The sequence below is a fragment of the Peromyscus maniculatus genome, chromosome X (assembly GCF_049852395.1).
Source record: "Peromyscus maniculatus bairdii isolate BWxNUB_F1_BW_parent chromosome X, HU_Pman_BW_mat_3.1, whole genome shotgun sequence".
Taxonomy (NCBI): domain Eukaryota; kingdom Metazoa; phylum Chordata; class Mammalia; order Rodentia; family Cricetidae; genus Peromyscus; species Peromyscus maniculatus.
In genome coordinates this window covers 112,702,941-112,727,863 of record NC_134875.1, presented here as the reverse complement: position 1 = coordinate 112,727,863, position 24,923 = coordinate 112,702,941, and the positions used below count along the sequence as shown (strand labels likewise).

At 41.2% G+C, this 24,923-nt stretch overlaps 1 protein-coding gene across 18 annotated transcripts in view; it reads right to left on the bottom strand.

Moving 5' to 3' along the window:
* The window catches only part of Adgrg2 (adhesion G protein-coupled receptor G2), a 119,581-nt gene that overhangs the window by 47,465 nt on the left and 47,193 nt on the right, over nucleotides 1–24,923 (bottom strand). For all 18 annotated transcript variants that reach the window (XM_076562752.1, XM_076562764.1, XM_076562757.1 and 15 more), the window contains exon 3: nucleotides 20,766–20,884. In XM_076562752.1, the coding sequence (XP_076418867.1) occupies nucleotides 20,766–20,883 (118 nt within the window). In that variant the 5' untranslated portion in view covers nucleotide 20,884. The remainder of the gene's footprint in view (nucleotides 1–20,765; nucleotides 20,885–24,923) is intronic.

Genomic DNA, 24,923 nt, shown 5'->3' with positions numbered 1-24,923 from the left:
GGGGCATAGACAGATAGATCCTAGAAGCTCACTGGCCAACCAGCCTAGCCCAAACAGTGAGCTTCAGCCTAGCCCAGACAGTGAACCTATGGAGGCAAGAAAAGGGAGTCAGGTACCCTGAAACTAGAGTTGCAGATTGATTATGAGCAAGCATGTGAGTTCTAGGAATCAAACCCAGGTCCTCCGGAAGAGCAGCCAGTGCTTATAACTGCTGAGCCATTTATCTAGACCTAAAGCTAGACATATAAATTTGTTATCCTTTCCTTTTTATTTTGGCATAGTTTTCCCTTAGGACATTGGTTTACTTTTTCTATGTCTCAGAACTCTCAGTATGAGGTTCCACATCATCCTTCATGGTCCAATATAGCCATCTCCCCACATCTTACATGCCTTATGTTTTTCTGGGTACTAGCCTGGGTTTCTCTGAGGGTTTGCCCCCATTCACTTCTCACTGACAATAAAGATGGGGTTGTCACTTCCAATGAGTCATATTTGAACTCCATGCCACTCTTAGGAGACAAAATATTTCCATTGTTAAAAAGATTCATAAACAAAGAAAGAAAAAAATTAAGGTTTTTTTTTTCAGATTTTTCTTTGGAAACCTATAAAGCAAGTTTTAAACTATTACTAATTTATTGAAGTCTTGATTTAAACCCATAAACAAAATTATTGGAATCTGTGTATAAAATTTACTTAATATGAATCTCTGATGAATTTTTTTCTGATGAGTTTCTAAAAATAAAGTCCATATATTCACAAATTATGGTGAGAATAAATTTATAATGGAAGCCAAACAGAGCCTGAAAAATAGAAAACTCAAGAAAATAGATCTATGGATGGAGACTCCTTCTCTGTATCACCTCCTTAGCACTTACTTGTTTTCAATATTATTGTCACCACTGCCCAAAGTTTAGTGTCACATGTTCTAGCGTGGTGTCAGTACTGCCATATGAATGTCCCATTGTCATTGCCTCTCAAACTCAATGTATCCAAGAACTCAGCCTTCATCACCCCACAGAATTTTAATATTGTATCTATTCTTGAACTCAGTATTGCTGCTAACAATGGCTAAGTCATTCATGTTGAAAATGTAAGTGTATTGGTTTCTTCTCGCATTACTGCTCTAACAAATTACCATGAAGTTGGTGGCTTACATTACAAATTTGTTATCAGAACTCACCAGATGCAAATCAAGTGGATGACAAACTGCAGTCCTATCTGGAAGCTCTGGAGGTGAATCCACTTCCTGCTTATTTGGGTTATTGGCAAACTGGTTTTTTGTAGTTATAGGACTGAGGTCCTCATTTCCTTACTGGCTATAGACTGAGGGCCATCCTAAGTCTGAGTCATGTTTCTTGGCTCTTGGCTCATCTGTCTGTCTTTAAAACCAGCAATGACAGGATAGAGTAGGGAAGTTCTCATATGCTGTCATCCTGTCACTTTAACTCACATCATTTCACTGGGTTTATCCAGGCAATCTATGATAATCTCTGCATCTCATGGTCCTTAATGCTAATTACATCTGTGATGCCCTTTCCACAATGTAAATTTTAGCCTTGTCTTTTTTTTTTGTTTGTTTTTGTTTTTGTTTTTCGAGACAGGGTTTCTCTGTGTAGCTTTGCGCCTTTCCTGGGACTCACTTGGTAGCCCAGGCTGGCCTCGAACTCACAGAGATCCGCCTGGCTCTGCCTCCCAAGTGCTGGGATTAAAGGCGTGCGCCACCACTGCCCGGCCTAGCCTTGTCTTTTAAAACTGGAAGTTTTAGATGATGACACCTTTATGGCGATTCTCTGGCTCTCTAAAGTATTCTTTGGCTACAGAAGCTGATGGAGATGGCTGGCTCCTCTTTATATCTTAAAATATTTATTGGCTACATCATGTACTTGGCATTTGGACATGTTCTTGAACATTTCTACTGTGTCTTAGGCTGGATAAGTTATAAACAATGGAAGTTTATTTGATTCAGGAGCTGAAAAGATAGCTCAGGGATTCAGAGCATTTGTTGCTCTTGCAGAAGACCTGGGTTCTATTTCTAACACCCATATTATGGTTCACAAACTCTTATCATCTATGGGCAGCAAATACATGATGCACATACATACACACAAGCAAAACACTCACACATAAAATAAAATGGATAAATCTTTTTAAAAAGTTTATTTGATTCATATTTCTGGGGTCTGGGAAGTACAAAATTTGAGAGGCTACATCTAGTGGCGGTCCTCCTGCTGCATCACACAATGGAAAAAAGGCAAGTGGTCTCACAAGAGAAAAAGAGTGATAACTGCTGTGTGAATGACAATGATACATTCAAGAGGGTGGGGCCCTCACGACTTAAACACCTTTCAAATACCCCACCTCTCAATAACATCACAAAGGCAAGCAAATGTCAATATGAGTTCTGGGGAGTGTCATTTTAATCATAGCATACTGTATGTCTTGTTTTCTCAATTAGATGCTAAGCAGCTTGATGCTTTATCGATTTTCCTCCAGAAGTCCAGGCCAGTGTCACGGATCTTGTAACTATTCAAAAATATCTTTATTTTGACTGATATAATTATTAAGAAATCTCTATCACAGTACAGCTCTTGCCTACCATGTGCAAGGTCCCGGGTTTGATTCTTAGCACCAAAATATTTAACATGTATACACACATAACTGAAAAAGAACTTTCTATCAGCCAGGAATCAAGTTATGAACTTATCACAGGTAGATAAAAAGAAAATTAACTCAGAAACAGTGCAAAGGTAGAGGGCTGGAACAATCTTCTAGGACTGGAGGAAGAGACATGAAGCAGAAGCTGAGACCATGGAGGGATGAGGGGGTGGTGCCCAATGAGCAGGGAATCATGGAGGAGGCAAATCTACTATCAGAGATATGGGTAAGTCAATCAGAGAAGAAACACACACACACACACACACACACACACACACACACACACACACACACACACACACTTGTTCTTTTCCTCTTGCACTCTAGTTACTTTTTCATTACCATGTAATGGCTAAACCTAGCTGGAAGCCAGTTGATAAGGGGTTATTCTCTGTATTGCAAAGTATCAGAAGGGAAGGATGGACAATGGACCTCAGAATGAGGCAAAGTGATCTAGGCAGAGTCCATAAAGACTTGAGAATACTTCTTGGATGACTATTATTCAGAATGTGATGTGTGGAATAGTAGCTATGTCTGACAATCACAGCAGAGAGATCATGTGATGGATCTTGCAGATGTGTGTTGAATTGTTCATCCAAATTTATACCAGAAACAATGTTAAAAGTCCACACTTATGAACCCCCATTGCCTAGAGTGATAACTTCAACAACATACCCACAATTGACTCTTCCTCTTTGCTTAATGTCCTCTCTCTGATCCCTGACATTACTTTCCAAATAAACTACCTGCACCCAAGTCATGGAAGGCCATATCTGAGTGCTGCTGAAATGTTCATGTTCCTCTCTGCTGTTGGGGTAGACATTAAGTTTTCTAATGTGAGATGGCTGTCTTAAAGTCGTGGCAACGCCAATGAGTCTTCCAACACACCATCCCTTAAACTGGATGGGAACAAGACTTTTTCTTCCAGAAGTGACTCTATAAAAGATAAAGCTAGGCCCCCTTGCAGGAATACTTTTTATTCAACTGAAACTCCTCCAGATTGGATTACTATTCCATAGGGAGATGATCAAAAATAAGCCACCACGCCTAGGCACTATTATATGGGAACCCTAAACAAAACAATATTTTTGATGTTCTATTGACTTTTCAGGACCTGGAACAACAAACACTCTTCCAGAGACCACCTTTTCAGATTTTACTATACAAGCAAAAAGATTAATAAGGGCATTTCAAATTTGGCACATCCAAAGCTTGTTTACTTGATCTGTGACTGTCTCACATCATACTGCTCAATAAGTACTCTTACATAACATATTTATTAGAAGATTAACAATGACATCACCAAAGAAAACTTTAGCTCTTAGCTGATGGGACTTCCTGAGGAGAAAACAGACATTCTAGGTAGGCTTTCACCATGATAGGAAGAAGGTGAAATGTGTTATTGATTCTGTAGGGCCCAACTCCTGCTCTTCCTCCAGCTTCACACACAACTAGCCCACCCTCTTAGTCCTTTATCTTCCAGAACTGAGCAGACATGAGGCATCAGCCATCCTGTAGCTCAGGCACGCTTACAATTATCATCAGCCTCATATGATTACTATAAGGGAGCTATGAGGTCTACAATGAGGCCTTTTCCATGGATCCTTCAGATATGCAGTGCCTCAGCCAGATGCATGTTTAGTTTTGTGATGAGCGGTCACATTTCCGTGGAACATCCACATTACCTAGGTAAAAGGCAACACAAACTAACATGAAGTTCATTCGGTTCCCATGGGCTACAATTCATACCCTGTGGCTTCCAGTTCTTCTTGTTCTCCTTTCCTAATTGCCTGCCCTATTAATGTTAAGTTCCAGTGCCTGCTCTGGAGGAAAGCAGTTTCATGAAGTTGCAATCAGCTCTCACAGTTTGATTCAGTCATACCCCTGTAGCAAATTCCTTGGGGAAGGGGAAAGGTGTGTGTGTGTGTGTGTGTGTGTGTGTGTGTGTGTGTGTGTGTGTGTGAGAGAGAGAGACAGAGACAGAGACAGAGAGAGATGCTAACTTAGTTGTTGTATGTGATTTAACCCAGCTTATGTAGTTTGAAACACACAACTTCTATAACAATTATATTCTATAGTCTATAGTTGTGCTGTTCAATATGGCAGCCACTAGTTTCATGTTAAAATTTAAATTAATTAGGCAGGTAGTTCTTCTGTTGTGGCCATGTCCTCTGTTCTGTCTGTAGTATACAAAATACTCTTGTATTTTTTCCTAAAAGCAATTTAAACTAGTTAAATACAATAAATACTTCAGTGCCCTAGTCAAGATTGAAGTGCTTGGCAGTCATATGTGGCTGGTGGCCACAGCATTGAGCAGACAACAAATATAGAACACTTCATCTTCACAAAAAGGTTTCTAGCAGACAATGCTGGTCCGTGGCGCTAATGGCTTTACAGAAAAGGAAACTGAAACACAAGGCTTAAGGACTTTGCTAAACTCAGAGGTTAAGATTTGGCCCCCAAATGTCCAGAGCCTAGAATTCTTAACCTTATGCTCACACTGTGACCTGGCTTGATACAAAAGGAGTAGTTGACTCTGCTGAATCTTCCTGTACTCAAAGAGCTCAAGTTCAGATATTGGATATCTCAGTAAAGGTCATAACAGAATCCTATGTAGACAAATTTCTAAACAGCCTTATTAAATAAGAAACACAGAGCCAAATACAGGGAGGGGTGCAAGTCATAGAGATCAGAGCAATAGCCTCCAACTAACCTTAGCTCACCACATCACTGTAGCTTCCCAAGAGAGCCTCTTCCTGTCTAACCTGCACCTTTATTGCCTTCCTGTTCTGCCTTCTCATTGGCTCTAAGCCCAGACACATCACTTCCTCATCACTGCCTGTCTATACAGACCTCCAGGTCTCTATAGTTGACACTGGGATTAAAGGCGTGTGTCACCACGCTTGGCTGTGTCCTTGAACACACAGAGACTCTGCCTGCCATGTGATCAGATGAAGGACGTGTGCTACCACCGCCTGAATGCTGTTTATGGCTGGCTATGACCTCTGATCTCCAGGCAAACTTTACTTATTAACATACAAGTAAATATCACGTTTCAGCACAAATAAAATATCACCACACTCCTACAGTTTCCTTAGGACATATGAATTTGGGTTTTTATATGATCTCTAGGAGGAAATCTCACCTCATTCTACCTTCAATGGTAGAATGAGATATACCAATAATCCTAGTTAAAAGGGCAGAGTTAGGTGTATCAGTTAAGTTATTGGAAGTTGTGATAAACTCACAAATCTCAGGGGCTTAAAGAAATAGAAGTTTGTTTTCCATTAATAAAATCTAATAAGCAACCTCAAGTAGAGAGCTGAGGGTGGGGGACTAAGGGGAGGGTTATTGTTCAGGGAGACAGATTGACAGAGGACCTGCTTTCTTCAATGTGAAGAGGCCAACTTTGCTGGGAACAGCACCACCTAGGAGGACAACCAAGAAAAGAGATCCATATGTCTGTTTGTTTTTGAGACAGGGTTTCTCTGTGTTGCCCTGGCTGTCTGGAACTCAGAGATCCACCTGCCTCTGCCTCCCAAGTGCTGGGATTAAAGGCCTGTGCCACCACTGCCCAGCAAGAGTGATAATCTTGAAGGAAGTTAAGCCACCTGGTCTGATAATGCTCCGCACAAGAACCATAGACTCCCCAAACCCGCATACCAGGCACGAGAAACCTCCTTCCAAATGGTCAGTTAGGTGATTCCTAAAACAATATAGATTACAGATGTAGCCCTTGGTTGATTCTCAGGGATTGGGGATGGGCCCCTATTGTTGAAGGCACTACACAGTTAGGACTCAGGACTAGGAATTATTTGAGCTGGATCTAACCTGAAAGCCTCCTTCCTGTGGTCTAGTATCTATGGTACCAGAAAATACAATGTAAGCTGCCAAAGGAGGGAAGCAATTAAACAATCCTACCCAGTTGCAATGCCTATGAACCAGGACAATGACCAGCATTTCAGGATATGTATACATAAAGGTGCAATAAGTGGCGCTCACATGGTGATGATAACCAACAGCTGTCTAATTGGACTTAAGGCCCATTCAACAGGAGGGGAATCATGTCTGGTACTGGAAACCTAGCCAGCTTCTCAGGGCTAGTGAGGCCACAGGCCTTAGAAAAGAGTCTACTACTGCCATTTTGCTAGACCAGCCTAACTCCTTACTACAGTCTAAATCTTATCCTTATACAGACAGATAAGTATAGCTACCTCCCCACATCAAAGAAGCCTCTCCTTACTTCAAATGGAGACCATCACAGTAAAATACACTAGACACACAAGAGAGATCAAGAAATTATGGGAAGTCCAGACCCAATGGATACATCTACATTGGGATTCTATATCTACGGCTCAGGGAATATTGAAGAAGAAGGTGCAGAAAGATCATGAAAGCCAGAATTCCAGAGCCTGTCGCCTGCTGTGAAACGGTCTCTCCTAGAAATGGCTGCACACACAAGACTAGAACAATGGCAACATTAATGGATATGCTAATGTGGAAGAGGAAAATTTTAGGGTCCCACCCATAGACAAAGAACTACAGGTAACTACTGAGAGAAGGAGAATTAGCCTCCCCCAGGGCTGAACCCCTTTATTGGTTGTCCAATGCAGAGTGGTCAGCCCTGAAACCATATACAAACAGCAAAAGTGGACTTACAGGTTGTATTTGTGTATTTTTGCATATATATGTGTGTATATTATCATATATACATGCATGTATTGTTATATGAATATATGTAACTATATATATGTAACACTAACAACCAAAGAAAAAGAGTCTATTAACTGGAGAGTGGGGGCCATGGAGGGGTAGGAGGGAGGGGACCTAGGATGAGCTAGTGGGAGGAAAGTAAAAGGAAAAGTGATGTGCTGTGGGATGGTCTGTATGTCAAATTGCTCTGATTGGTCAATAAATAAAACACTGATTGGCCAGTGGCCAGGCAGGAAGTAGGTGGGACAAGGAGAGAGGAGAATTCTGGGAAGCGGAAGGCTGAGGCAGGGAGACACTGCCAGCTGCCGCCATGACCAGCAGCATGTGAAGACGCCGGTAAGCCACCAGCCACGTGGCAAGGTATAGATTTATAGATATGGATTAATTTAAGCTATAAGAACAGTTAGCAAGAAGCCTGCCATGGACATACAGTTTGTAAGCAATATAAGTCTCTGTTTTTACTTGGTTGGGTCTGAGCAGCTGTGAGACTGGCGGGTGACAGATTTGTCCTGACTGTGGGCAAGGCTGGAAAACTAAAGCTACAGTGATGTACTTTTATTTCAATTAAAATATATTTTTAAAACAATAAAAAGAGTGAAATTCAGTAATTAATGCCCATTAAACTAATGATGGGATAAGAGTAATGCCAAAATCAATGTCCCTAGCCACCATTTTCTCTCTTATTCTTTGTCATGACAATGACAAGGTCAAAAGTCAGGCAATCAGTATGAATGGAAGGGTTCCCTTCCATTTTCAGCCTGAATATGAATTCCCCTTTCTTTGTGATTTGCCCTCCCAGATTTGTTGCCAGCAAACCACCAGACCATGGTTCTTCCAGGACCCTCAAGAGGGGGACTACCATGTGATGAGCCAGATCTGTTCACAACTAATGTGCTGGTAAAAACCACTAAGACAGATTGAAATTACAGATATTCCCACTTAAGAGGGGAAAAAAAGCCTATTTAGTTGGAAAAGTTGTATTTTTATAGATGCATGTTTTGATGCCACATTTAACCCTTAATTCTTGCTGCTATACTTACATGTGAAAGACTCTTATCAGGCCCCTATGCCTTTGCAAATTGGTAGTTTCTGTCCTAATGGTTTTTTTCCATGGTCAAAACAGGACAGCATATGTTTTAGGGTTTCTATTGCTGTGAAGAGACACTATGACCACAGCAACTCTTTTTTTTTTTTTTTTTTTTTTTTTTTTTTTTTTTTTTTGGTTTTTCGAGACAGGGTTTCTCTGTGTAGCTTTACGCCTTTCCTGGAGCTCACTTGGTAGCCCAGGCTGGCCTCGAACTCACAAAGATCCGCCTGCCTCTGCCTCCCAAGTGCTGGGATTAAAGGCGTGCGCCACCACGCCCGGCTTTACAGCAACTCTTATAAATGAAAACATTTAATTGAGGTGATGGCTTACAGTTTCAACAGGAAGTGGTCTGTCTCACTGGGCATGACTTGAATATATATATATATATATATATATATATATGAGACCTCAAAGCCTGCCTCCACAATGACATACTTCCTCTAACAAGACTACACCTACTCCAACAAGGCCATACCTCCTAATAGTGCCATTCCCTTTGGGGGCCATTTTCTTTCAAACCATCACACTATGTAAAAAACTAAACACGATGGCCACAACATTGTTGCAAAAGCATCTTAATTAATCTTGGTGGTTTTTCATTTTTCATTTATGGCATTGTGACCTTGCTCACATGAGATCTCTTATCATGGGCTTTGAACATCAGATCTGGAACTCCTCGATTTCAACAATCCATAACTCTGACTTGATAATTCTCTATCTATGATGAAAGTGCCCATGACCATTTATTTCCAATGTATGAATGAGCATACTTGCTAAGAAAGCCTTCAGTGTGACTAAGAGACTGGGTGCTCCAGGGAAAATGACTTGATCATGCCTCTGTCTTGATTAAGATCCTAGCATTTCTGTTTATATTTCCCTGCTTGCAAAATAGGGTTGATCACTTTGAATGAAATTATAAACTACATTTACAAATCATTTTATCATAACAGTACCAACCAAACATTGTAATTACTGTTCATTCAGACCGTATTTTTCTGTGTTCCTGGATGAAGTTTACCTTTATATAATAAAGTGGACATTTTTCCCTTTGTGAAAATAATGTGGTATCAGTAATTTATAGAGGATATTCAAAACATAACGATGTTTATCCTATGATTCACATGTTATAGGAATTCTAGTCTAACTATGAGACATCTTTATTTATTATCTAATGTTTGACTAGTGAGAATATCCCAAGAACACTACCTAGTTCAAGTTGAAGAAATAGTAGGTAATTTGCCCGACTTTTTTTTAAAATCCCAAATGTTGAAGGCCTACTCTGTGTCAGGTGCTGAAGTTACAGTAAATTAACAACAAGCAAAAGTGTCCATGTAGTTGGAAGGCAATACAGCTGTGTGGCCAATTCTTATCCATTCAATTAGTGATACCATCATAAGCCACTTAAATTTACTTCTTGAAGCAAAGAGTGCTGTCCATCTTGTATTTTTGTTTCTCTCCTTAAATTAAAAATAACTTGATACTGTACTGAATATTATAGTCCTATGAAAGAACTTTGAATTTCTAAAAGAAAAACAGAAGAAAGGGTATGGACCAAACAAGACATCATGTAAAAGACTAAACATGATGGCCATAGCATCACTGGGAAAGCATCTGTACCATATCTTGGTGGGTTGTTTTCATGGGCTCTTGCTAACTGAACTAAGGGTGTACCCCTTCTCAAGGTATATTTTACTAACATGCTCCCCTGGAACATCAGCATAATTCCCAGGAACTGAAATCAGTGGAACTATGGCTTTCATTCCTTTAGGGCTTTCTTAATCTTTACCCAGTGCTTGGGGGTGGGGGTGGGGTCGTGTTACAAATCCATCCCAGAATGAATCATGGCAAAGTCATAAAAACCATGTTCATGTGCCTCAGTGAGTAAATGGTGGGGAAGCAGTTAAGAACACAAGTTCTAGGGTGCTACCATCTCCACTTGCTAGCTATGTGAACTTGGGAGTGACTGAAACTTTCCAAGCCTCAAAAAAGCACTTCTGGCAGTCTGACACACACAGGGGTTTGGGGAGCTTCTTTCCTGATCTTGATAATGTTTCTTTCTGGGCCCCCATCTTCCCATTTCTAAAGTGAGGACTAACAGAAGTTTCTCTACCTCAGTGAGATAACATGCACCAAAATATTTTGTAAACCATGAAGACCTATAGAAATACAGTCATGTTGTTGCTGCTACTGTTGTCAACAGTGGTGCTTTGAACTATGGCTACTGAAATATACAAAGAGACACTAGGACTTCCACAAAGGGCCAGGCACTTACCAGTCAGCAAGAACCACTCTAGAATTTTTTTTTTACCAGTTTTGAAGCCAAAAGATTTGTTGGTCTCACTGTAACTTTAAAAGCCTTTAAAATTTGCTCATGTTAAAATAATCTTTATTTTTAAAAATTATATGACTGTCGCAGAATAGAATATTTGTTTAACTATGTAAAGACATGTTACATTTGTTTATGCTGCATTTGTTTAACTAGATAAAGATGTGTTGCATTTGTTTTACCTTGCCTACCTAAGACACCTGGTTGGTCTAATAAAGAGCTGAATGGCCAATAGCTAGGCAGTAGAGGGATAGGCGGGGTTGGCAGGTAGAGGGAATAAGTAGGAGGAGGAATCCAGGCTTGAGAGAGAACGAAGGAGAAAAAAAGGGAGACACCAGGGGCCAGCCAGGCAGCCAGGTAGCTGTCAGCCAGCCAGACATGGAGGAAGCAGGAAAGTAGGACATACAGAAAGGTAAAAAGCCCTGAGGCAAAACGTAGATGAAGAGAAACAGGTTAAAATAAGTTATAAGAGCTAGTGAGACAAGCATAAGAGTGAGCATTCATATCTAGTAATAAGTATCCTTGTCATGATTTGGGGATTGGCGGTCCAAGAAAGCCTGCTACATATGGTTTGGGGGTTGGGGACACAGAGCAGTGGAAGAGCACTTGCTCAGCATGAACAAAGCCCTGGATTCAATCTCCTTCACCGTCTAAAGAAAAAGACTTTGAATTATTTTCACTTTCATAACCAGAACTTTGAATAGGAGTCATCCTTTAGATGGGATCACAGAGATGAGAGGCTCCAGGTCCTGCTAGAATCACTTAGGTCACGTAAAAGAAGCCTAGTAGGCAGCCTCCATACTCAGACCAATGGCATAAGGATCTCTGGGGGTAGATACAGATGGCAGGCTTTCTTTCAAAAAGTCCTCAGGTGATTCCATGGAACAGCCAAATTTGAGAGCCTGGCTTAGATAACAAGCAACTCAGATATCACACAGAATTCTCAGAATGGCAATATGTCCAAGACAGAACCCAAGGTCCCCCAAAATCCAGGACAATGAATTAATAATCTGAGCACCTTAAGGCTGGCTGGCTGAACTCACAGATGCCATATTGTTAAAAAAAAAAAAATCTCAATGGGTCCTCGGGTGAGATCATGCATCCTATGAGGAGGGAAAACACATCTTTCAACAGGAATCCTTGGCAAGGTATATCCTCCTCACTGAAGTCTGTATGTTTGAAGGGGTAGCATGCGTTCTAGTGGAACTCACTGGATTCAGACAATAACACTGATGATATATGAGCTGTGGGGAAAGGTCCATGCCTTAGAATATCTCTAAGCTTTAGTCTATGGTCACAAATCAATTCCAATCAGCTAACTACAATCAGAGATAGAAGATGTTATCCTTACCCTGAAGTACCTGGATAGATAAAACCAGAAGGAAGAATCCAATTCAGGATATGCTAATGGCCTTCAACAATTCCTAGCATGGTATAAGCATACCTTAAGTGTCTACTATGTATGACATTTAGCATGCCTTAAAGTTTATAGACATAACTTCCATTAATGTCTAGAATCCCTTCACCTTGTTTTGGCGCTTTCATTACACAGACAGAAGAGGGAAGGGATTCTGAAATCTGATGACCGAAAGAAAGCAGCTTTATTGGGTCCAGCCATGTGGCTCAGCAGTAACGCACTGATATATCATGCACATGGCTCTGTACTCAACCCCCAACACCACACACACGCAAGTATCTTTGTCTCCCTTGTGCTAAATGGTCCCCAGTGATTTCGATGTCAATCAGAGAAGTGCAAGATCTTTGTTTTCCTCCCGTTTCTTCTCCTACTCAAGATGGCACCCAGGCTAGGAATGGGGCACAAGGGAAAGGGGGTGTGAACCTGTGAATTCATCTCCTGTTCAGCCTGGAGTTCTCAACAGCCTCTACAGAGATCTCTCACCCTGGAGGGTTCCTCCATGTGATGGCTGAGGTGGACTGTCATCTTGATGAGATTTACCTTGAAAATCGCCTTGAAAGCAAACCTCTGAGCATGTCTGTGAGAAAGTTTCTGAATCGGGTAAATTGGGGTAGGAAGAGCCACCTTAAATGTAGGCAGCGCCATTTCAGAGATCAGGGTCTTAGAGTAAATAAAAAAGGAGAAAGCAAACCAAACAGTAGCAATCATAACTGTTTCTTAACTGTGGGTACAATTTAACCAGCTGCCTCAAGCTCCCATTGCCACGATTTCCCTGTCATAATGGACTAGACCCTGGAACTGTGAGTCAAAGCAAACTTGTCCTGGTCCCCCTGTCCCCCTTCTCTGTATTTTGTCACAGCAATAAGAAAAATAACTAACATGCTCAGTATCTAATTGGCACCCAGTGCTGAAGGTTGCACCTAGTGGCCCACGGTCTTTTCTCTTTGAATTCTATCCAACCTTGGATAAGTTACTTTCAGCTGTCACCATCAAGTCTCCTTCATCAGGCATCTGGCTCGGTTCTTCATGCCATAGTCTTTGCTGCCTTGTCTCGTCCCATGGCTCTCAACACAGCCACCCACTAGGAACACAAGAGCCATTTAGAATCCCTGCCCACCACACACGAGCTGAGAGCGACATGGGGACACTGCCCCTGGGCTTGTCTTTGCCTAAATACAGTTCCACCAGTCCTCAGCTCTATACTTGTGCTGTGTTAATATACAGGCCCTTCAAGGACTCCTTAAGGAGTTCAAGTAAAAAGTGGGATAAAGTGTCCTCTGCTACCAGCACTCCCTATAATCTATTCAGAATATCTATAATTCCTTGTCACCATTTTACCTTCTAGAGAGAGTCACAGCCCAACAGATGTGACTTCATGCCTGGGTGTAGGGCTAGGATTTGGGGGAGTTGTGAGATTAGCTGAGCTTCTGATCCGTTAGATGTCATGGTGAAATTCATAATTTCAGTTTTACAGGCACAAGGTGGAGATAGAGGAAGGAGGGCGACACTGGGTTTGGTAGTAGAGGAGGATCACTGCCAAAGAAGACAGGTGTCATCATCTCAGCCCACCTACTGCTTCACTAACATCTTCCCTGCAAGGAAGAATGGACACTGGAGAACAAAGCATGAGAGGGGAAAAGCAAAGACAGTGACGGTTGGCGAAGGGGAATTGTAAAGCAACTTATCATCAGAAATGTCTGCAGCACAGGGAGATCTCTCAAGCTGGGATTCTAGCTGATGAGCTCACCAAGCTCTTTCAAACGTGTAATTGTTTCCAAATGGCGAAGACAATTTGGCAGAAATGAAATTATAACCATCTTCCACTATTATGTCATTCACCCTCTGGAAAAGAGAATAGTTGTACCTAAAAGGAGACCTCCTTAAAAGACAAGAAAGAAATAAGGCATTAGCCCAGGAAGGAAGAACTAGGGAACGGAGATGAGTAGTGACCCTCCAGCACTGATTTGGGCTTCCAATAGACTGAAGATGAATCTCACGAAAATCACCTAGCAAGACAACTGGATATGTTCAAGTCTGAGGAGTCTTTCAGTTGGCTGGTGGCCTCGCAAGAGTGTCAGCCCACATATCCCTGCTGACGACAAGAGCTGCTGAGTCATCTCTCAGGCTTCCAGAGTGAAGCTACTGTGTTTTCCTGCTAGAGCCCAGGAGCCATTCGTCTCTAGCAGCCTGCCCCTGTGTTTCCTCTCTTCCTCTCCTGGTCTCAGTGACAGGTTTAACTCTAGACACTTACTCTCAGACACTTACTGCCCAGATCTTCATGGCCCTGTGACTCTGACCAAATGACTTAATTTTTTTGATACACAGTTTTCTCATCTGTAAACTGGAGTGAAAAAGATACCCACCTTGAAGAGTCTAGGAGAAAGATACATGAGATAACGTTTACCATCACTAGAAAAGCCCGGCACAGAGCAGGTTCTAAGTATGCATTAGGCTACCCATTTTGTGGGAGGCCTGCTCCCACTTTTTCCCCAGGGTACTTTTGAGGAGGGAGGAGTGAGAAATATTTAGATAGAAAGATAGAGGGGAGAGAAACCGATAGAAACACAGGATAGCCTCAGAAGGGCCTGGGTCAATATCCACTGGCCCCTCCTGTATCTTCTAAAGGGCCTTTTATAGGAATGCCAAGGGGTGGAGCAAAAGACCTCCCCCTAGCACAGCCAAGTGCAAACCCTTCCAATCACCTGGTAACAATGTATGTGGTCAAGCAATCATCTAACATAGCCTTGCTGGGTAAAGCAAGCTCAGAGCTCACTAGGAAACCTTTGTGGACCTCCACACCATTATCCCTCCAGTCTTCTTTCCCACTTGGCACTGAGGATGCACCACAAGACCTGGAGTGCACAGGAAGTTCATGATCAACACAATCCTAGGTGGCATCCATCAGAAGGAGGGATAAAGAGAGAAGGGTACATTGGAGAAAGAGATCTCTGAGATCTCTCTTCGACTCCATAGATGAAGGAGTATTTGGCTGAATATTGAAGGGGAATGTGTTTCCAAACAGAGGTGGGGAGGTGACCCTAATAAGTAAGAGAGAACATTTTTTTTTTTTTTTTTTTTTTTTTTTTTTGGTTTTTCGAGACAGGGTTTCTCTGTGTAGCTTTGCGCCTTTCCTGGAGCTCACTTGGTAGCCCAGGCTGGCCTCGAACTCACAGAGATCCGCCTGGCTCTGCCTCCCGAGTGCTGGGATTAAAGGCGTGCGCCACCACCGCCCGGCAAGAGAGAACATTTTTAAGGAGCAGGTGAATACTATGAGCATGAGGTGGAATTCAAATGAGGAACTCTAAGAGACATTGAAGAACATTCTTCAGCACTATCCTGCCAAGGGACAAGGAAAATAAAACTTTCTTGTTGTTTTGGGGCAACAAGAACTCCCTTATATAGCTCTGGCTGGCCTTGAACTTGTCATCCTCCTGTCTCGGTTCTTCAGTGGGAGATGTGGCACTCTGAGGTAGCTGAATGATCTGCACCAACCTCTGTTCAGCGAGTTTCATCATTAGGGATTCTATCACTGCTTGTTTTTACTGTATAGATGCACAGCCAAGCAACAGAGTCTCACACAACGGAGGGGTTAAGATGGCTAAAGGAAAGCCATCCATGGAGTGCACAACTGTAATCTCAGCACTTGGGAGGTGGACACCAGAAAATCACAAGTTGAAAGTCAGCCTCAGCAATATAGTAAGTGTGAGCCAGTGCAGGAAGAAATGTAGTACAGAGGTTATACATATAAACTTTGTGGCTATAGAGCCTGAGTTTAAATCATAGTGTCACGATCTCTCCCTTTCTCTCTCCCTTTCTCTCTCCCTTTCTCTCTCCCTTTCTCTCTCTCTCTCTCTCTCTCTCTCTCTCTCTCTCTCTCTCTCTCTCTCTCTCTCTCTCTCTCTCTCTCTTCCCCTCTCTCTCTCTGAGTCAAATTTAAATCAAACTTTATTAAATACTGGCCAGGAGGATGGACACTAGCCATACCCAGGATTGGCAAAGAATCTTGCAATCTCTTTAAACTGTTCCTCCAAGAGCAAGCTGCACAAAGCAAGCTTCTTTGTGTCTCAGTTTCCCCATCTGTAAAACACGCTAGTAACAGTGCCAATTGCAAAGGCTTCTTAAATGAGTTTTAAGAGACTTGTTTTTTTAAGGGCTTAGAGCAATGGCTACAACATAGTTATTGCTATCAAAGTGACTATTAGCATGAATAAATATTTATGGAAAGTTCTGAGAAACATCAAAGAACTCCTATTTAACTCTTCCAAAATCTCAAAACATGAAGCTGGAGTGGCGAAAAGTGCTTGCTGCATAATCCTCAGAACTGGGGTTCAGACCCTGGCATCCATATAACAAGTCAGGTGACCCACTTATGCCTCTAACTCTAGTGCTGAGGAGTCCAATGCTTTCTTCTAGCCTCCACATACACACATGCATACACACTCATATAGACACACATAAAGGAACAAAATCTCCAAGTAAAACAAAATAAAAACTGAAACACTTAATTCAGAAAATCGTTTGCCTTTCATGGACTGTTTTAGTACTACATGGTGGGTGAAGTGGCAAATCAAGATCATAACATAGCATGTGTGGGGTCAAATCTCATATCTCACAAGCTTTGTGCCCTAAGCATGGGGCCAGGAGTAAGTACTGTTTTCGTAGTGTTTTCAGCCATGTTCTACCTTGGAGTATATACCAGTGTTATCTAGAGGACTATTTACAACACAGAATGCTGGGCTCTAGAGTTTCTGACTCAGCAGGATTAGGATGGTCTTAGAGTTTGGCTGCGAGGGGGAGAAGGAGTGAGTGAGTATGTGGATGTGCAGGGGCAGCTAGTCTATTCTGAAGTCTAAAATTAGCTGTCTTTGTGACCGAGAATACTGTTGCTTTCCTGTGTCAGTTAAGAAAAATATTCTGGTATTATTTCTATTCATCAGAATTATATAGCTTAAGCAGAAATCATCTTCCTGAACATCCACAGCTATAAGTGTGTCCAAAGATGTAAAACACACTATTAATGGGCTGTGGAAGGAATCCCACAGCTGTTCTTTTTAGGGAAAGGGAGGAGGGGGAAGGAGGAGGAGGAGAAGGAGGAGGAGATGACAAAACCAAACAGGATTGAAGCCTTAGTGTTCTCGGCCCTTCCACCCCCTTCCTCACATACCCCTCTTTGCCATCTTTTCCCATAAGCTTCCAAGACTACCCCCATTCTGAAAAACATTCTGCTTCATTTGACTATGTTCTTTTTTCAATTTCTATATGGAAATGCCTTCAAGTCGATACTGTTAAAAACAAACACCAAAATAAATCCCCACATGACAAAGATGCTGAGACCCAAGGAAAAAGGACAGTCTTTTCAACAAATGATAATAGAAAAATTGATAGCTACAGGCACAAAAATAGCCCTCAGTGAATCAAAGTTGGCTTAAATGTAAGAGCTAAAACTATATAATTCTTAGAAGAAAATATAGTAGTGAATCTTCCTGACACTGGATTTGGCAAGGGGAGTTTCTTGGATTTAATACTAAGTTATAGACAATAAAGGTAAACTATATTAATTAGACCTCATCAAAGTTAAAAACCTATATTCATGAAAGGATAGTATGGAGAGTGAAAATAGAAGCTGTTTGCCAACCATATAACAGATAAAGGATTAATATCCACAGTATCTAAATAATTCCTAGTCAATCACTAAAAAGAAAAAGAAAAAAAGAACCCAATTTTTCAAGTGGGAAAAAGATATGAATAGATGTTTCTCCAAATAAGAGATAAAATGGCTAATAAGTGCCCCTAAAGATGACGAAATGACTAATCACTAAGGAAATGCAAATCAAAACCATAGTAAGATGTTACTTCATTCCTACCACCAAAACAAAAGAAAACAGTAAGTGTTGTCAAGGATGTGGAGAAACTGGAATCCCTGTGCTTTGCTTGTAGGAATGTGAAACGTATAGCCACTATGGAAAATAGGCTGGCAGTTCCTCAAAAATGCAAATGACTCAGCAATTCTAATCCTAGGTGTATACCATGAAGAAATGAAAGCATGGAGTCAGATAGTTGCATGCCTAGGCTCATAGCAGCACTACTCACAGTAGCTAAAAGACACAAACAACAACAATGTCCAGGAACAGATGAATGAATAAACAAAATGTGGCACATGTACTACAATTGAATATATTCAGCTTTTAAAATGAATGAAACTCTGATACATAACTACAGCATAGATTGTGGTGATATTTTAATTGTGCTGAAATTTGATTTTATTTGTTTGTTTATGGTGATATTTTATTTGTACTGAAATGTGATTTTATTTGTATGTTAATAAATAAAGTTGCCTGGGGGTCAGAGCTATTAGCAAGCCATAGCAAAAACTGGGCGGTGGTGGTACTCACCTTTAATCCCAGCACTTGGTAGACAAAGCTAGGTAGATCTCTATGTGTTCAAGGATACAGCCAACATTAGAGACACACGCCTTTATCTCAATACCAACCATAAAAGACCTGGAGGTCTGTACAGACAGAAAGTGACTAGGAGGTCATATGGTTAGGTTTACAACCAATAAAAAGATAAAACAAAAACTCTATAAAAAAAAAAAAACAGACCCACCACGACAGTGAAGGGTAAGGTTTTTAACTCTTAACTATTGCTCTGACCTCTTGGCTTTCATCTCTGTATTGGCTTTATGTTTCTTATTTAATAAGATGGTTGGTTACATCTACATTTTAGGACGGTGGCCATGAAAGTCAAAATCCACTAAAAAATATATAACAACTTGTGGGAGCCCGTTCTGGGGTTCCTCGTGGCTTTACCCAGCAGGTCCGAATAGAGGATGATCAGGACCACGGGCCTGAGTGCAGGTGTCTGAGATGGCCTGCACTTGGCTGTGCTGGGGGAGGAGGTCTTTTGCTCCACCCCTTGGCGTCTCTATAAAAACCCTGGACCTAGCCGGGCGTGGTGGCGCACGCCTTTAATCCCAGCACTTGGGAGGTAGAGGCAGGCGGATCTCTGTGAGTTCGAGGCCAGCCTGGGCTACCAAGTGAGCTCCAGGAAAGGCGCAAAGCTACACAAGAGAAACCCTGTCTCGAAAAAACCAACAAAAAAAAAAAAAAAAAAAAAACCCTGGACCAGAGACAGTCCGGGCCCGTTGGAATAGGTTCCAGGCCCTCTCGAGGCTATCCTTTATTTTCTATCTGTTTATCTCCGCAACATTCTCCGCTATAAATCCTTCTATCTAATATTTCCTGCTGCTCGCACTCAAGAAAACTCTGGGAAGCTGTGGGGGTGATGGGTAAACGCCCCACAACAACTCACCTGCCAAATCAACTAGCCCTAAAAATAGATAAATAAAGTTTGCCTGGAGATCAGAGGTCATTAGAGAGCCAGAGACAGCAGTCAGGCAGTGGTAGCCCATACCCTTAATCCGATCACATGGCAAGCGGAGTCTCTGTGTGGTCAAGGACACAGCCCAGCATGGTGACCCTTGAGTCTTTAATCCCAGTACCAGCCATAGAGACCAGGAGGTCTGTACACACAGGCAGTGATGAGGAAGTCATGTGGCTGGGTTTAGAGCCAATGAGAAGGCAGAAAAGGAAAGCAATAAAACACAAGACACACAGGAAGAAGGTCTCTCTCTCTCTCTCTCTCTCTCTCTCTCTCTCTCTCTCTCTCTCTCTCTCTCTCGAAGGATGGCAGCGAGTGGTAAGCTAAAGGGAGTCCTGGCTCTTGCTCTGACCTCTTGGGCTCTTAACTCTGTGTTTGGCTCTGTGTTTCTTGTTTAATAAGACCATTTAGAAATTTGTCTACAATAGATGGTCAATAAAAATATGTTAGATGAAATAAACCAGACAAAATGGGATAAATATTGTGTTTCCACTTATGTGAAGTACCTGAAAGAGGCAAATTCATACAAACTAAAAGAATAGAAGTTATAGGGAGGATAAGCACATAGTTGTGAACTGGAATGATGAAAATATTCTGGAAATGAATAGTGGTGATAGTTGTACCAAAAATATGATTGGATTTAATGCCAATAAACAGTATATTTTAAAATGCTAACTATTGGAGCTGGCAAATAAAGGCAAGTCTGATGACCTGAGTTCAATCTCTGGAACTCACATGGTGGAAGGAGAGAACCAATTGTCATAACACAGTAAGTTGTCTTCTGAACACACACACACACACACACACACACACACACACACACACACACACTAAATGTAAAAGATAATGACTACTATATATATAAATACATATTTTACTATATTAAACATTATGAACAATGACACAAAACATGCATACAAAAAAGATAGACAAGAAAAACATGAAGGAAAGATCAGCGACATGGCTCAGTGGGTAAAGGCACTTGCCTTACAAGCAAAATGACCTGAGTTTGATCCCTGAAACCTACATAGAAGTGAAAGGAGAGAAAGAACTCCACAAAGTTGTCATCTGACTTCCCAACATGTGCTATGGCACATACTGCCATCCATCATAAGATGATGATGATGATGATGATAATGATGATGATGATGAAGGGAGGGAGGGAGGGAGGAAAATTGACACCTTACCTTTTAGGGATGTAACCAGAATGACATGAAAACAAATAATGACAAGGAATATCTTGTATGTCAGTAAAACTTCTTCAGGTCTGCCAACATGGCCACACTGCCCACCAGAGAAAAGCATCCTGGAACAAAATAAGAGGGACAACAGATCATCAGAGCTGCCATAATCCTAACACAGTAATGACCCCAGGTCATTCCTCAAGTAAGAGCACTTCCATGCTGCCTTCTTAGGAGTACTATAGTTATAATTGTAGTGTGCTTGCAGAGAACTAGCAATTCCAGGTGATCACTGGCTATCAAAATGAAAAACCCAGGTTTACTAAGATATCATAATTAAAATGATAAACATGGTAGAGTTGTGGAAAATACATGCAAAATACCAAAAGAACAAATTAACAACTAAACTATTTCATACATAATTATGACCACTATATAAAGCTTGTTAGAGACAATGCTAACAATCAGGCATCACAGACTCCTCTAAATAATCTACCTTATTTGTTTCTTATACTATCAAAGGAAAGCTACACTGCATTTACTTCTTATTGTGGCTTATTTTATTGTCATTGTTTGCATTTCTAGTGCATTTTTAAATGCAAAGTTTAGATTAGATTTTAATTTCAAAGTGTCATTTATCATTCATTTATTTATTCATTCAACCATTCTTTATCAAGGGCAACACATGCTAAATAAGACATCAGGGCTGAATTGGAGGTAACTAGAAGCGATATATGTGGTAGAGACAGGGCTCAGACTTGAGGAGAGCTCAGCACATGAAGAGAACTGAAAGTGCTAAGACTATGTGATGCTGCTAAAGCTGACAAGGGAAGCTGAGAGAGAATGAAGCCAGTAACACATTCACAGGCTCAGGCACAAGGAGACATGGAGACCCAGTGGGCACACTCTTTCTATCCTGCCAGAGGGGTAGTTACTGTGAGCAGGCTGTGTGCTCCCAGCTATCAGTACTCCTGGTCAAGGTGCCTATGAATCTGGCCACCACAATAACTACAAACTGGAGATAATGTGTACACACACCATGGCAAAGGCTAGAACAAATGAGTTCAAAGTTCCCAGTTCTGCTACATAATGTGAGGGTTATTGGGCAGGGTACTTCCAATGGACAAATGTGTCATTTAGCAACCTGGGATAATGGCATCAGCCTGATAGAACTGCTCTGAGGAGTAATCGAGAGATCTCTGATTAGTGGCTGATACTGTGAGTACTCTACAAATGTTAGCTACACTCTTCATTCTTTTATTCACCAATTCATTCAGCAAATCCTCTTTTCGTACTTAGTATGTGCAAGGTGAGATAATATAGGGATTAAAGTGATGAAGGATAAAAAAAAAAAACCAAACAAACAGAAAGCCCAACTTTGTCTCAGTCTCCTGGTAAAGTTGGCTATCTTCAAGAATCCTATCATTTTTTTTACTCACAAGAGTACCAGGACAGTGAGTCTTTTGTTGATACAGCATGATTGTCTTAGACCATAAAGTGATTCTACCTTCAAAAGAGGGCTTACATTTTAAATATTCATCAATTGTTTGTTTCAGTTAGGAGAATTTATCTTCATGTAGATAAAGGATAATTAAAAGCTTGAAAGTCCTGTATGGCCGAGTTGAGTGAGGGCTATTCTGTTAACCTTGGTTAGTTGTTATAATTCATTATACTATAACAGCTATGAGATCCAAGGCTACACAGAGAAACTCTGTCCCCAAAAACCAAAAACAAAAATGAAGAGAAGGAAGAGGAAGAGGAGGAAGAAAGGAAGAAGGAGGAGGAGGAAGAGGAGGAAGAAAGGAAGAAGAAGGAGGAGGAGAAGAGAAGAAGAAGAAGAAGAAGAAGAAGAAGGAGGAGGAGGAGGAGGAGGAGGAGGAGGAGGAGGAGGAGGAGGAGGAGGAGAGAAGAAGAAGAAGAAGAAGAAGAAGAAGAAGAAGAAGAAGAAGAAGAAGAAGAAGAAGAAGAAGAAGAAGAAGAAGAAGAAGAAGAAGAAGAAAGGTTCTTAGTGTGGACAAAGCAAGCACAAAAAGGAAAAAAAGGCAATTGCTTTAAATATTTAACTTTCAAAACAGTCAGAAGAAACAAATAAACCAAGAAACCATGAGTAAAAGCATAATTAAATTTCTACCTAAATTCTGGTAAAAGAAGCATGTCTGGCAAATCTCTCCTAAAGCACACAAAAATCTCTTTTGTATTATACGAATAGGTTGAGCTAGCTTATTAGACTGAATCTTCTGTTGAAAACAACTTAAAATCACAAATAAAATATTAAACATGTCTGGCCAAAATGGAAGATTAAATAGGAAGCCAGAAAGGTAACCTAAACAGTGAAGCCACATGGTACCTAAAGGTATAGGCCAGTGAAGCAAATGGATTTCAGATGTGAAAGATCAAAGAAAAGTACAGAGATATGGAGAGGAGAACTAGAAGGCCAACATATCCGTAAGTAAAAGTCCAAGATGAGAGAATAGGGAAATTTGGTATTTGGAAAAAAAGCCCAAACTGGTAGAAAAACATTAATGCAGATTCAAGAAGCCCTTAGGATCTCAATTACAATAAGCAAATAAAAAGAGATCTGCACCAAGCCCGCTCATAATGAAACTGGGGGAAAATTATGGTTTTAAAAAAAATGTCTTGACAATGGCTACAGGAAAATAAGGTCATTCCATTTTAAAGGAGCAACTGTTCCACTGACAAGTCTCTTCTCAGAAGCCACAAGACAATGTAATATTACCTACAATGTCTGAAGAGAAAATTGGACTCTCAGTGAAAACACCTTTTGTGAATGAGGACAAAAGGAAGGCATTTTCAAATAGATAAAACAGCGATTATTTTTCCACCAAAAAACAACCCCCACCACCACTACAACAAAAAACAAATTCTCACTTGAAATTAATCTTTATTTTATTCCAATTTCTTTTTTTATTTAAGAACATTTTCCACTCATTCTATATATCAACCACAGATCCCCCTCCCATTCGTCCTTCCGTCCCCCAGCTTCCCCCCCAACCCACCCTCCATATCCTCCTCCAACAAGGTAAGGCCTCCCATGGGGAGTCAGCAAAGCCTGGTACATTCAGTTGAGGAAGGACCAAGCCCATCCTCCCTGCATCAAGGCTGTGCAAGGTGTCCCACCATAGGGAATGGGCTCCAAAAAGCCAGCTCATGCACCAGGGATAGATCCTGATCCCACTGCCAGGGGCCCCTCAAACAGACCCAGCTGCACAACTGTCCCCCACATGCAGAGGGTCTAGCCCGGAGAACAGGGGCAGTGAGATTAGAAATGGTTCATCAAGCATCCTAATAGTGAAGAGAGCAAAACGGTGTTTAAAATAGTCAACTTGAAAGAAGACAAAGAGAGGGAAAAGAAACTAAAAATGGTTAGAAAAACAGTAGAATATGATAAATTTAAAAACATGAGAACTTTAATTATTCATTTTATATATAAATGAACTAAATGATCCCAATAAGAGGTGAGTGTAGATAGGTTAAAAAATACACAATACAACCTCCAACTCCATGTTACTACAAAACAAAGGCACACTTAGAACTTGTTACTGAAAACTTGAGTGTAAAAGGATGGGAACATTCTATGCCAAAATCAACCCAAAGGAAAGTAATGCAAGAAATACAGTTCAGTGGAAGAGCATTTGCCTAGTGTGCATGAGACCTTGGCTTCAGTCCCCAGTACTGAATATAAAAAGATCCATGCCTGAAATCCCAGCACTTGAGAAGTGGAGGCAGCAGGAACAGAAGTTCAAGGTCATCTTTGGCTAATATATGAAACCCTGTGTCAAAACAATTAAATACTGAGGGGCTTGGACCTGCCTCAACTGAATGTACCAGGCTTTGCTGACTCCCCATGGGAGGCCTTACCTTTTCAGAAGAGGGGATGGGGGATGGGTTGGAGGGGTGAGGCTGAGGGGGTGGGAGGAGGGAAGAGAGGGGGATATGTGGTTGGTATGCAAGATGAATAAAAAAATTCTTAATAAAATATAATAAACCTTACTGTGGGATGGTCTGTATGTCAAATTGCTCTGATTGGTCAATAAATAAAAACACTGATTGGCCAGTGGCTAGGCAGGAAGTATAGACGGGACTAACAGAGAGGAGAAAAGAAAGAAAGGGGGGGGGGTCACTGCCAGCTGCCACCATGACCAG